The following is a 13,602-nucleotide window of genomic DNA, read 5'->3' as shown; positions in this document are numbered from 1 at the left end:
TTTCCAAACCTAGAGAGGCACTCGAATATCCAGACCCAAGAAATACAAAGGACCCTACATAGAACTGACCCAAAAAGATACTCCCTGAGGAACATCATAGCCAGATTGGCCAAAACCACAGCCAGAGACAAGATACTAAAATTGGCAAGAGAGAGGCAGCCAAGTTACTTTCAAAGGATATTCCATAAGGCTAACATCAGGCCACTCGTGGGAAACAATACAAGCAAGGAAAGAATGGGAAAATATATTCAAAGTGTTGAGTGAAAAGCAATTTCAACCAGGCATACTATACCCAGCCAGATTATCTTTCATGTGGGGTAAAAAGGACAAGAACATTCTCAGATAGAGAGAACCTGAAAAAAGTTACCAACACCAGACCAGCTCTCCAAGAAGTGCTGGAGGGAGTGCTGTACCAGGAAAACTAAAGTCGGACACAGAAATAAGAGAACAAGAAACAACCAAGAGAAGGGCCAGCCTGATGGCAGGGACAGGTCCGGAGTTGAGTGTCAACTTCCAGAGTTTAAGTGGAAAGATCAGACCACAGTGATGCTGCAGATTCAGTAAAGAGAGGTTAATTATGTGAGTCTGAACTAGTGAAATCGAATTTTTTGACTTTAGACTAAGACATTACTGATTTTCTTCGATGCTTTTATTTCCGTATTTAAGGATTTTTGTCTTCTCTTGAACTGTTGATAGGTTCATCTACCTACTATTTGAACTGAATCCTAACCTTTCTCCTGGCTTTAAGTTTTATGCAAATTTCTCTTAACATTTATTGATTTTGATCTATTAAAACTAAACTTTTCTTTGAAATTAAAAAAATACATTTAAAAAATACCTGGTAATACCTGTTTAATGACTGCTGTAAGCTATATAGCCCCAGCCAGGTGCTACTTAATAGTATGTTCACTTTACTCACTGAGGTTTACACCTAATGTCAGACATGCATTCATAAATATGTTTATATCAACTGTGCTTTCTATTGAAAGTCTTTAAATTAATTAAGATCTTTAGTGAATCAATAAAATGTGAAAAAAAAAGGCATAGAAAACAACTGTACATACCAGAGACTGTGGGAGAAGGGGGGAGTTGGCAGAGGATGAGAGGTAGGGAATCCAGGGGGGAAAATAAATCAAAATATATAAGAAACAAAACAAAATAAAAGAAATGCTTTTCATTGAATGATCTCCTCCTTGTTATCTTGCAGTTGAGTCTTCATGTTTCATCCCACTGCAAACCGCGAATCGCCTATTAGACAACTCCTCTTCCACGAAGAAAGCAGTTTGAAAGTGACAGTGAGAAATCCCCGGCTTACTTGGGGAGTACACTTAAGAAAATGAAATCATTTCCTAAGAGCGTTTCTATAGCTTTGACTTCCCTTCACATATGGGATTGTCGGAAAAGTCATGATGCATTTGCATAGAAAAAAATATGACTTTTTTGATGACCCAATTATAGAACACAGTTGAGTGCAAGAAGGGAGGGAACAAGTATACCTTACGAATTATGAGTACAGTGTTCTTTGCAAAGAGTATGAAGGAAGTTTCGTCTGGACCTTACTAGTGCAGACAGTCTTGATGCCTGTAGGCTTCCAGATCTGTGCAGGCGACATCACTGGGACGGTAAACTACTCCCCAGAATGGGCTCTGATGGTAGGAGGACACCTGCAGACACTGACACTGCCCTTGCTGAGGGATTTCTTATCATGGAATCCTAAGTACCTTAAGCAAAATAGAAAACTAAGAAGGATGCCAAAGGGAATGCCAAGAACCTTAGAATGATGTCAGAATCTCCCTGCCCACTGAAACTCTTGGCCATGATTGAAAGAGAATCTTGCAGAAGCTCATGCAGATCTGACTTCAGCTTTCTGCTGACACAATTCTACAAAGTCTGATTCAGATACATTCTTTTATTCACGATACAGCATGTGCACACACGTGAGAGAGACAGAGACAGGGAGAGAGGAACGCCCTCACAGGATCTGGCCAGGCCATGGTCTTCCTCCTCTACCCCAGCCATCAGATATTGAGCAATTGCACATGTGCCTGGCATGTTCCAGGCTGACTTGGCTGGGCATGTGGACTGGCCACCACGTGGGATCCAGTACCACTGCACCCCGCGGCTGGCCCATCCCCTGATGTGGAGATGTCTGGAACAGAAAGGGAGTGGCGATGTGGAGTAATGGACGCGGGCTTCTGAGGGAGCAGATGACTCCGAGAGCCGGGAAGAAAGAGAAAAGCAAAGGCAGACAAAAAGGCTTTCACAACACAGCGGGCTGAGAAAGCGGGAAGACCAATAGCTTTATGAGTGTTTCCAGCCGATGAGGTCGGTGATGTTCTTCAGTAGCATAGAAATTGACATCCATATAATGATGTAACTGAATTATTAGGAAAGATATTGGATAAAATATCCACGTTTAAGAAGAAAAAATTTAGAAATTTTTTGTTTTGCGAAGATTTATGATAAAAGGCTTTCATCAGAAAAGGTTTAAGTAAAAAATAAAAGTGTTTTTGCTTACAGAACTGCTCAGCTATTTAGTGGGAGCAAGCCTAGGTTACGCAGGGAGCTCTGGGGTATGGGCCATGGGGTTTGATGTGGTGTCTCACTGTCCTCATCTGTAAACGGGCTCGATCTGCCTACACTGAATGGGGCTGTGAAGCCAGCGGAGTGGTTTCTACACGGACAATCAGTTGAAGTATTTGGGGAGGCAAAAAGTTGTCAGTTTGTCCCCACACCCTTGGCCTCATACCCACCGGCTGGTTTCTTCCAGTTGTGGTTTAAATTTCAGCCCTACACAGTTCTTCGGCCTTAGGAGAGGAGATGGGTTTGTGCTTTCCCGCCCACACTGTGCATGCCCACATTGCCCTCAGTAGTCACTTGGCTTTCTTCGTTTGTGACTTTGACTTTTCTGGGTCCGGAGAACTAGGTAACTAATAGATGAATAGAACTTTTGCTGAGGACTCTAAAAGTAACTGAGTTACCACTGATTTGGAAATGATGGAAATTGCTTTTCTTTGAGTAAGTCCTTGATTTGATTTTGACTTCAAAGATTTTCTTTTGGAGGGGCCAGGAGATGGTGCATGGTTACATTGCTGGACCGCTACATGGCTGTCTGTGGTTCGAGTCCTGGATCTGGTGGCTTGAAAAAAATCACACTGGGCGCATGTGTGTGTGTGTGTGTGTGTGTGTGTGTGCCCAGGATCCTGGGAGGAGAATGAAGGAGAAGGGATTGCAGTGTGGCCATCCCCCAGGGGGTGATTTCTCACTTTCCCTCTTATTGTCTCTCTCTCTTTCCTTGGCAAGTGCATGTACCCTAAGGCAAAAACCTCTTAATGAAAAAAAAAAAGATTTTCTTTTGGAAACATCAGAATGAATTTACTAACTGGATTTTGGGGTAGCAATGGTGGCAATTAGTGAAAGAAGATTCTACTGAGATCTTCAGGGACTGTTAAGCCCTGAGGTTTTTCAGACTGTGAAGACATGCACCTTTCTACTTGAAGAAGTCGTTTCATCTAAACAGAATCTCATGCCTCCATTGGCGAACGACAGAAACTCAGAGGCATTAGCTAAATTAACTGTTTCCTGTGGTTGGTCTTTAGGATGTTAAACTGTAACGGAATTACTGAGTTGAGAGCAATTAATTGAATGTACTTTAAATATATTTTATCTAAATGCTACACCTGGCATTTTTCACGCCATTTAAAAATGACAAGAAAACTGTTGAATCTCAGTCCCATCAAAATAAACCCTGTGGAACAGTCTGAAAGTACTTCACATCTGTATAGTTCGTATGACCTTGGAGCCTGGAACGTCATTACGAATACTGCTCTCAGTATCATTCCAGTGGCTTTTTTCTTTTCTTTTCTTTTTTACTGCTGAACTTTGAATGTGCTTGGGTGGGGAGTGAGGGAGAAGGGGGGAGCACCTCAGTGGGGTGTGGTCACCCTGCAATCTTCTTGCCTCCATTCCCCCTTCCCGTCAGTATTCTGGGAATGCACACACACATGTGCCTGGTGTGTTTTTCAAGCTACCAAGTTTGGATTCGAACCACAGCCTGCCATGTGGGATCTGCTCCCTTAACAACTGAGCTATGGGGCCAGTCCTCCAGTGCTGTATTTTTAAAGCAAAGAGTGAGAATTTGCAATATTTTCCCTAGGTTAGAAAAAAAAGAAGCCCGTAAACCACGGAGGAAGGATCAGAGTGGATGTCCAGTGTTAGAGCAGGAGCTGAAAATCTGACCCTGTCCTGGGACCGCAGAGCTCCTCCTGGCAGTGCGGATGGGGAGATCAGGATCTGGGTCAGAAAGAGAGAACATCAACCTCCAGTGGGGCCAGCCCCACCTAGCGCCACTGTGGCTGTCCTGTGGCAGTGCGGTCCCACGAAAGCCAGAGGGGGCCAGCCCCACCTAGCGCCACTGTCGCCGTCCTGTGGCAGTGTGGTCCCACGAAAGCCAGAGGCAGAATGTTAAGCAAATTCAGATGGTGGTATTTCACATGAAATAATCATATATTTAAATATTGGAAACAAAATTCAAATTTTAAGCTTTGTGGGTCAAATAAAACATCTGTTGGCTGTCAAGAAGCCCCCGGGTTAGTGCAGAACACTGTCTACCTATGCAAGTGCTATGTAAAGTGCTAGGTGAAGAAGTCCTGTCCCTCGGTCCTCATCATCAATCAAAGGACATGTGTTTAATAGAAATTAGGGTACCTCATTTACTAACAGGCAGAAGGTGCCACCATGCTGCAATGACATGTTCATTAACTGGACTTTTTTTTTTTTGAAGAGGTTTTTGCTATAGGGCGCGTGCGCTTGCCAGACAGAGACAGAGAGACAGAAAGCGAGAAATCATCCTCCAGGGAGGATGGCCATGCCGCAATCCCTTCTCCTCCATTCTCCTCTCGGGATCTTGGGCACATGCACACATGTGCCTGGCGTGAGTTTTAAGCCGCCGGGTCTGGGACGTGAACCGCGGTTAACTACATGGGAGTCCAGTGACATAGCCGTTACGCTAACTGTTGGTCCCATTAACTGGACTTTTTTTAAAAAATGTGAATCTGCCATTTTTCTCTGCTTTATGAACATGTTAGTTTTAAAAAAAAAAAGTGGTGAGATTTACTGATTGGTTTGCAAATTTTGAGGACTGGAATGTTAAGAAACAGAGTTATATTTGAAGGTTGGGTGTATAGAAGCTGAAAGTAGAATAAAGGCTTTTAAAATTCCTTCCTAGCATCATAGTTTGCTTATCATACAAAAAAATAGGATATTGGTCATGATAGATACTATTCTATAAAGAAAAGGAAATTGAACTATGTTATCCTCCTATACTGTGGATTTCAAATTGAAATAGTCTTTTGTATCCCCAAGGGTGGGTCCCGAGACCCCCAGGGATACCATAATTTGCAAATGCTCAGGGCCCTTCCATAAAGCGACCAGTGCATGCGTATAACCCACACACCCTCCACCATGCCTTCAATCCCCTCTCGATTATTCATCATAAAAACGTTAATAGCTGTTTTACTATATTGTTTAGGAAGCTCAGGTTTTGTTTGTGGAATTTTCTGATTTTTTTCTTTTCCAAATATATTTGATCTGTGGTGGGTTGAATTTGTGGGTGCAGAGCTTATAGACGTGGAGAACCCACAGGCTGTGTTGGACAGAGTGGAAATGAAAACGTTTTATATGGGGTAAGGACAAAGCTGAGAGAGAGCGAGGCTGTGAAACAGTCTGTAGTCCCCTAGGCTGAGAAGAGAAAGGCAGAGTCCCGAGCGCAGTGTGTCACGGCTACTCAGGCTGCACACGGCATCCGTCCAGTGGATAAAGCAGAGGGCAGGAACAAGGGTCCCTTCTGTGCCAGCCACTGATTGCTCTGGGACCTGGAGGAGCAGTGTTACCTTTTGGCACTCAGGTCACCCCATAGATGAGAAAAGACAACGCATATCCCAAGGGCATTTCCTGCTTCATTTTTGACAACTATAAACCACTTGCAGACTTCTAAAATCAGGGCTATGACCAGGGCAGGAAACATCGCCCCTCTGTAACTGACAGGATGGATGAACAGCTGCGACGCCCAGCCATCGCTCAGATGCCTGCTGGAGGAGTCTCGTTTTCTTTCCATCTCTGCTCATTCTGGAACCCGTTGCATTTATTTCCAAGCAATGCTCTTTCTATCCAATTTTTCTTTGTATGTAATTTAAATGAAAAAGCACCTCTGGGATGATTCATTGTTTAAATTGAAGTCTCCATGTTTTCTTTTGGAAATTGAGGCATCTATATACGTAAGGCTGTAGTTGGGCAGAGACAGACAAGAGGCATGCTGGAATCCAGGGCCAGGCGATGGAGCGTGCACTATGAGGGTCATCATGCTTGTCCGTAGCCTTCACAAGGTGTCCCTTGAGTGAAATGCTAATTTTACATTTGATTCATAATCTTATCTTTAATATTTAGAAAAACATAACATTACTGAGGTCTTTGAAGATAAATTTTATGGATAAAAATATAATTACTGCTCTCTTAAAACCTGATATACAATATGAAAAATAGCACTCTTTCTAGCTCTTGCAATGACACATGAAACTAATCCCCACATAAACATAACCATAGAAATGAGCCCGCACCTGGGACTGTGTGGCGTACAGTCCCGGGACTGGGTGGCGTGCAGCCCCAGGACTGGGTGGCGTGCAGTGGTGATACAATTGGAGCCACTTGGGAAAGGTCCCGGGTTTGCAGCCTGGAGCCCCCTGGAGCACGCTGCGTGCACATGGGTGTATGCACATGCCCAAGATCCAGGCCCTCTGAGGCTGGCCTGGGTCACTACGTGGAGACCCAGCTAGGGGTGCCTGTTTCTCTCTTGCTGTGTCTCTCCCTCTTATGGATGATTTAAACAAATGAACTTTCAAAAAAAGAAAAAAAAATAGTCCACACTTTCTAGAAGTTATTTCCTCCTACTACCTAATGCCTGACTTCCAAGAGATTGGATGAGTCGTGTGGTCTAATGTAGCCATCTAACCTTCTGAGGAAGGGACCTCAGCAAGGACGGTATTCCCACAGCTCCTACCTGTTGGTGAGGTTGAAATATGGGGGTACTTTGCATGTATGCACATGTAAGAGGGGGGGTCAAAGAGTTCATAGAAAATAAGGTTAAAGTATGCATTTATTTTGGTGCGAAGAAATCTTGAAATCCATGCAGTTTCCCACAACATGCATTTTCTATGAACCTTTTGAAGACCTCTTGGATATATTTGTTTATATACGTCTGTCTGTATGTGTTATGCACACCCAGACACTCGTTCTTTCTCTTCTAATTTCCAGAGGGCATGTGTATGTGTTAGAGAGACAGAAAGGGAAAGGGAGAAAGGGAGAGGGAGAAAGAACCCCAGGGGCATGGCCATGCGACAGTCCCTTCCCCCATCTGTCCAACCTGTCAGGATCTGGGGCACACACTGTACCTGGGGTGTTTTTCAAGCCCCCGGGTCTGGGATTTGGACAGCAGTTAGGCACGTGAGAGTTGGTTTCCTCCATCCTAGGCTGTGAGGCTGTGTCTCCCTCCCCCACCACATCCATTTCATTGGAGACTGACATACAATCAGAGGCCGAGATTAGAACGCAGAAGAGAGGGTAAATGACCAGCAAGGTCCAGCACAGGACGGGCGCCCCTCACGGATGTACGGATGTTAGCCTGTGTGCAGACTCTTACTGGGGGCAGGAAATGAACTCTAAGGTTATTCATTTATTTCTTCCATGAGTGAGAGCGACAGACACACACACACACACCCTCCAACAGGGTCTGGACACTACAATCCAGCCGCACTTCAGCTGACTGGGGGGCGTGGGCAGGCATGTGCCCAGCACACCCCGGGAGGTCTCTGCACTTGAACCGGGAACCTTCCCAGGTGGGGTTGCCTGGAGAGGGCCGCGATTTGCCCCGGCCACTGTGCGGCCTGGAAAACAGTTTTAAACACGCAGCTCTGCAGGCTCCCGCCAACCCGACCGACCGGTGCCGCAGGCGCCTACCTTGCGCAGGGGCTTGAGCTTGGTCTCCATGATGAAGTCGTACTTGCAGAGCTCACAGCAGCGCGTGTCGGAGCTCTTGATCCACTGGTGCAGGCAGGACTGGTGCACGAATCGAAGGGTCCCGGTGCAGCGGCAGGGCGTGATGAGGGGGCTCTCTTCATCACCTTCGCAGTGACAGATCCTGGGGAGGACAGCACACCGGTGAGCGCGCCCAGATGCGGAGAGCTTTCCTCCCCAGAGATCCCCGCACTTGCTCCCAGCCGCCGCCGAGCTAGGGACGCGGCCCGGGGTTCCGAACGCACAGACATCGCACCGATGATTAATTCTATGTGCTTTGACTCGGGTGGCCGTTGAGGTACTGGAGTCACGTTCTAAGGCGGTACTCGGGCACACGGGAAACGCACCATCCCGCGTGGAAGCCAGTGAGCGCCTGGCTCCTGAGCTGTGTCCTCCACTCGGTCTACTTCATAGGTCACCGTGGGCTCCCACACGTGGAAGTAACAGCGTGTAAGTATTCTAAGGAGTGCCGTTGTCTGAGAACTGCATCGTGTTACTCTGATGAGGATTTTAAAAGGCTACGGTATATAATTTAATAAATATGGTATCTTACTAATGTGGAAGGAATCAGCAATTTAAAGGTGTAACCAAAGAATAAAATTAATATGGAAAGTCTCAGCCTGAAAATATTACACGGCTTGTCCTCGAAGACACAGATACTTTGGTTGCAAGTAACAGTCTAAACCGTCATTAACCATCATTGTTCAGAAGGTGCAAAATCTTCCAACAGCGTAAGATTAAAGTAGAGTAAATGCCATCTGATACATTCCAAGGAAAGTCAAATAAAACAATGTTTGAGGGGCCAGCAAATGGCGTGATGGTTAAGGGAATAAATTCTCATATTATGTTTCACCCCTGGACCTGGAGGCTTGCTTTCTCACTCCATCTCTCCCACCCTTGTCTCTCTCTGGTGAGTACTTGTACCATATAGCAAACTTTAAAATAATAATAATAATAAAATTAAATAATTTTTTAAAAAAGAAAGTTTGATATATATATATATATATATAAGACAGAAAGAGACAGAGAGATAGAAAGCAAGAAATCACCTCCCAAGGGGATGGCCACACCACAATCCCTTCTCCTCCGTTCTCCTCTCAGGATCTTGGGCATGCATGCACAAGTGCCCGGTGTGAGTTTAAGCCACCAGGTCTGGGACTCGAACTGCGGTTGAGTACATGGGAGTTCAGCGACATAGCCATTATGCTAACTGCTGGTGCCTGAAATATATGTTAATCACTACATCTGCCAATTAATTTAGAGTTCAACGAGTTTCAGAATTTCCATGAATTTTAGTTTCATAGATCTATGACCTATGAAATTGCATTCGGACTTAAAAAATACATCTTCTCTTTGGATGAGATAAACCTTTCACAACTTATGTTTTGAATTCAAATCTCAGCCTTTCAATAAATATTTTGAATGCGTGAGCCAGCTGTTAGAAGCTGCTAATAAATTTAATCAGAAATATTGCTTTAAACCTGTTATAATACAAATGTGGAATGTGACATTTAAAAATTGGAAAAACCCACGCAATGATTTTGCTGGGCTGAGCCACAGAGGCAGGATGGATCACAGGTGTTTTTTGGCCTCTCATTTACGGTGCACACATGCTTTCCCCGGGAAGTGTACACGTTCACACGCACACACACACAATTTCAGCTCTCTCCCCTCTCCAGGGACATGAAATGGCTGCTCAGATCATCAGTGCAGAATTGAAGCCCATGCCCCGCCAACTTCAGAATAAGGAAGTGTGGCAGAATACACTAGCAATTTCAATCATCTCTGAAGTAAGAATAGAGCAGGTCGGGCCAGCAGCAGTGGCGTAGCCATATCAGGGCTCTGTGATGGTGGCGCTGCCTGGGGCGTTCAGGCTCCGCGTCTGGAGGCCTTCCTGGATATGGCTGTGGGCCGCAATGGCTAGAGCTGGGCTGGGGCGTGGTGTGAGGACTCTGCTGGGGGTGACTCTCTTTTATGGAAGGAGTCGGATAAAATAATACTTTTAGGGGAGTAAGGGAAGAGGAGCACTAACTCTGAGGTCTGGAGTGGGAGAGCGGGGATGAGAGCCCAGGAGAGTTCGAAACCCGTGTACCCCTCTTCTGGACGAGTTTGGAAGCAGTGCTCACCATGAGGCCAAGGTGCTGGGAGCCCCCGAGACTGATGAAGTGCCTCCTCCCGGCTGTTCACCCAGGCTGGGAGCGGGCCTTGCAGCGCCTCCTGCTGCACTAGCTGCTACACATCACAGCACAGCACACTGCGGTTGAATAGAGTTGAATTCTGTTCACCTGGGCTAACTTTAAAAGCAACCAAGGAATGTACATCTGAGCTTCTAAGCACCTGATTTGGTTGTAATATTTATGTCTAGAGCCACTGACAACTAATGGCTTACAGAGAATGAGAGCTTGATAATCATTGAACCTGTCTCCCGGCCTCCACACAGATCAGCAACCCAGGATCAGCAAACTCAGCTCAGCTCTGCCCACTGAGTGCTCTGTCAATCAAGCTTTATTGGAACGCAGCCTCGCCCGTGGGTTTATAGCTTGTTCAGAGCTGTGTTCGTACACAGTGGACAGGAGTAGCTGCTGCAGAGACCACCTGGTTGCAGACACTGAGATACTCACTCCTGGTCCTTTCCAGAAAATGTTTGCAGACCCCTGCCGGGAACGGCTTGTGTGATTCTGAGTTAAAGACAAAGTGTGAATGTTCTTGACAATAATGAAAGCAAATTTTACAAAATAAACCACCCTAGCCTGAACCAGTAACAAACAAACAAACAAAATCGAAGTTAAAGGTTGCAGAGAAAAACACACAATGAAAAGGGAAGCTCTCTTTGGTGAGGTGTTGAAGTCTGTTGCTTCTTTGGACAACATTCCCTAGTTAAAACCAACGATTTGCAATTAATGCCATCTGTTAATTCATCACTAAAAGAAGATCATGTCAAATGCTCTACGGCTGCCAATGAGATCCTGAAGCACTGATTGCTATTTTTTTCTGACATGGAAAAGGTCATTCATTCATAAGCACCTTTAAACAAGACAGCTGAAGGCCGAGTTCCAACGGCCCCGACCGGCTTGCTGACGGCAGCTTCACCTCTTATGTTTCACGGAATCCTTTTAAAATTTCTGCTAAAACTGTTACCTGAAGCACCACTAGCAATATAATTTTCTCATAAAATTAAGGTTATTTCCCAGAGGGAAAATCAAAAGCTTAGTTTGTTTTTATCCCTATTTCACATGGTTTATTTTTACATGTTTTCAGCATTTTGAACTTTTTCTAAATTATCCAGCTCAAGTTGGACCCCAAGAGTCTTTTTCAAATGATGTTGAGATTGTTCTAAATGAATTTAAGAGCTAAAGATCGGCTTCAGATAGCTAGCAGGAATAGAAAGCAATGTGGTGCCGCCACTGTGGGAAGAATTGGACGATTTGAAAGTTGGTACACTCCATACAAATCGCAACCATCAAAGTATAAAGGAAAACACAAACATGCTTTTTTCCAACAGGATAACTGTATAGAGAAATGAAATGAATGAATAACATAATAACATTGCATAAATAGTCGTCATCTTTCTGTATTTTTTCCTAGGTGGGAAATTGAGGCCTGGGAACTGTAGGCTTCTGTGAAGTCCTTGGATTTCCGCCTCCGTGGCTGCTGGCCAGGGACAGGCTCAGGCTGACCCCACGGACTTCACGGCCTTCTAGGATCGAGTAGTCCGCTCACCCTCTCTGTAGACGCTGAGACTCTCAGCACTTATGACCTCAAAGGGCTGCCACCCCCACTAATTTCTAGCTTTCTGTGAATGGCAGACCCATAAAAAGCTATGTAGCAAATTAAATGTTAGGTTCTTTTCGTGGTGTGGGGCACATGTGTGGGGTTAAAGTTCCTTGCTTTATACTTAGTGAGAACCAATGGAAAGGAGCCTGAGCTACTGGAACCTATTCCCTATGAATTCATGGCATGATGGGTGTTAAAAATAAACTAATCTGTGGTCTATAAAAAAAAAAGTTCCTTGTCTTAATGTTTCTTTTTGAGTTTTGAGAAAAGCGATATTTGGGGCCAGCAGGTGGCATGGTGGTTAAGGCACTGGAATCCCACATGGCTGACCACAGTGGTGGGAGTCCTGGACCTGGAGGCTTGCTTTCTTTCTCCCGCCCCTTCCCATCTGTCTCTCTCTGGTCAAATTAAAAAAAAAAAAAAAAGAATAAAATTAATGAAAAAAAAAAAAACCTGTTGTATGGAACCAGCAGATGGTATAATGGTTATGTTGCTGGACTCCCACATAGTCAATTGTGGTTCAAGTCCTGGACTGAGCTGGTTAAAACTCATGCTGGGTGCATATGCATGCATGCCCAAAATCCTGAGAGGGGAATGGAGGAGAAGGGATTGTGGCATGGACATCCCCCATGGTGGGTGATTTCTTGTTCTCTGTTTCTCTGTCTCCCCAGCAAGCACACATGCACTATAGAAAAAATCTCTCTTAAAACCCCCCCAACAAAACCTGGTGTGAGACTGTTACAAGAAGAAGAAGATCGACACTTCTCTGTGTGTGCGTGAGTCTTATGTATTCTAAAATGACCCTTACTGCTCTTTATGCCCTTCCCTGCCAAGGTTTTTTCACTTAGGTAGAATAATATTGTTTCTGCATAAGTTTTTTTTTTATGTATATTTATTTCATCCATAACAGAAACAGAGATAGAGAGACAGAGGAAGAACGCGAGAGAGAAAGAGAGACATAGCACTCCACAGGGCCTTGCAGCCCTGATCCACGTCCTGCCCCGGATCTCAGACACGCACATGCCCAGGTACTCCGGAGGTCTATGGACGCAACTCAGAGCCTTCTCCTGTGGGTCAGCCTCACAGTGTCATGTTTTCCTTTTATACCACCATCTGGCCCTCTGCCTAAATTAAAAAATAACACTAATTTATCACAAAATGATGATCTCTATAAAGGCTGTCACATTATATAATTTTGGAATTTTCAAATGAATCATTGTGTTTATTTGCATTTTCTCAGGTTTTGCTATATGCAAACAAACTCAGGCAAGAGCATCATCTTGGGTAAATCGAGAGGGAGAGCAAAGGGACCCCATGTGGGCCATGATTGCCATCATTAAGGTTGTGAGAATTTGGACGAACAGGGGGACCCTGGGGAGGAGGCAGCGGACTTGGCCTGCAGAAGCTGCAGGGAGGACTCGCTTGGCCTCCCGGAGGAGCTGCGGGGGCAGGACACACTCACAGCAGGGTTCGGCGGCCCTGTAGTTTTCAGGCAGCACCTCCAGCGCAGGCTCCTCTGCTCTCCTCTCCTGGTTGTGGTTGTGTTGTTTTGGCCCTTCTTTGGCATCTCTCACACCATCCCTTAGTTCCCTACCTACCTTTCCTCCATACCTTCCTCTAACTAAACCATCACTGGGCAGTGCTGTGTTTGTACTGGCGTAATGTGTTGTCCATCCTTCTGCAAAATGAATCATCATGCTGCAGAGTTTGGATGATGCTTAGAACTCATGCTTAGAACTAAATGCTTTATCACTCCCCTGA

At 45.1% G+C, this 13,602-nt stretch overlaps 1 protein-coding gene across 1 annotated transcript in view; it reads right to left on the bottom strand.

The window, feature by feature from the left end:
- The window catches only part of MARCHF1 (membrane associated ring-CH-type finger 1), a 641,401-nt gene that overhangs the window by 42,189 nt on the left and 585,610 nt on the right, over positions 1-13,602 (bottom strand). Inside the window, exon 7 of the mRNA XM_006156469.3 lies at positions 8,011-8,191. Within this exon, the coding sequence (XP_006156531.1) occupies positions 8,011-8,191 (181 nt within the window). The remainder of the gene's footprint in view (positions 1-8,010; positions 8,192-13,602) is intronic.

The sequence above is a fragment of the Tupaia chinensis genome, unplaced genomic scaffold, assembly GCF_000334495.1.
Source record: "Tupaia chinensis unplaced genomic scaffold, TupChi_1.0 Scaffold000494_1, whole genome shotgun sequence".
In the NCBI taxonomy this organism is placed as follows: Eukaryota; Metazoa; Chordata; class Mammalia; order Scandentia; family Tupaiidae; genus Tupaia; species Tupaia belangeri.
The sequence above is the reverse complement of the archived record's forward strand: the minus strand, read 5'-3'. Positions and strand labels throughout refer to the sequence as shown.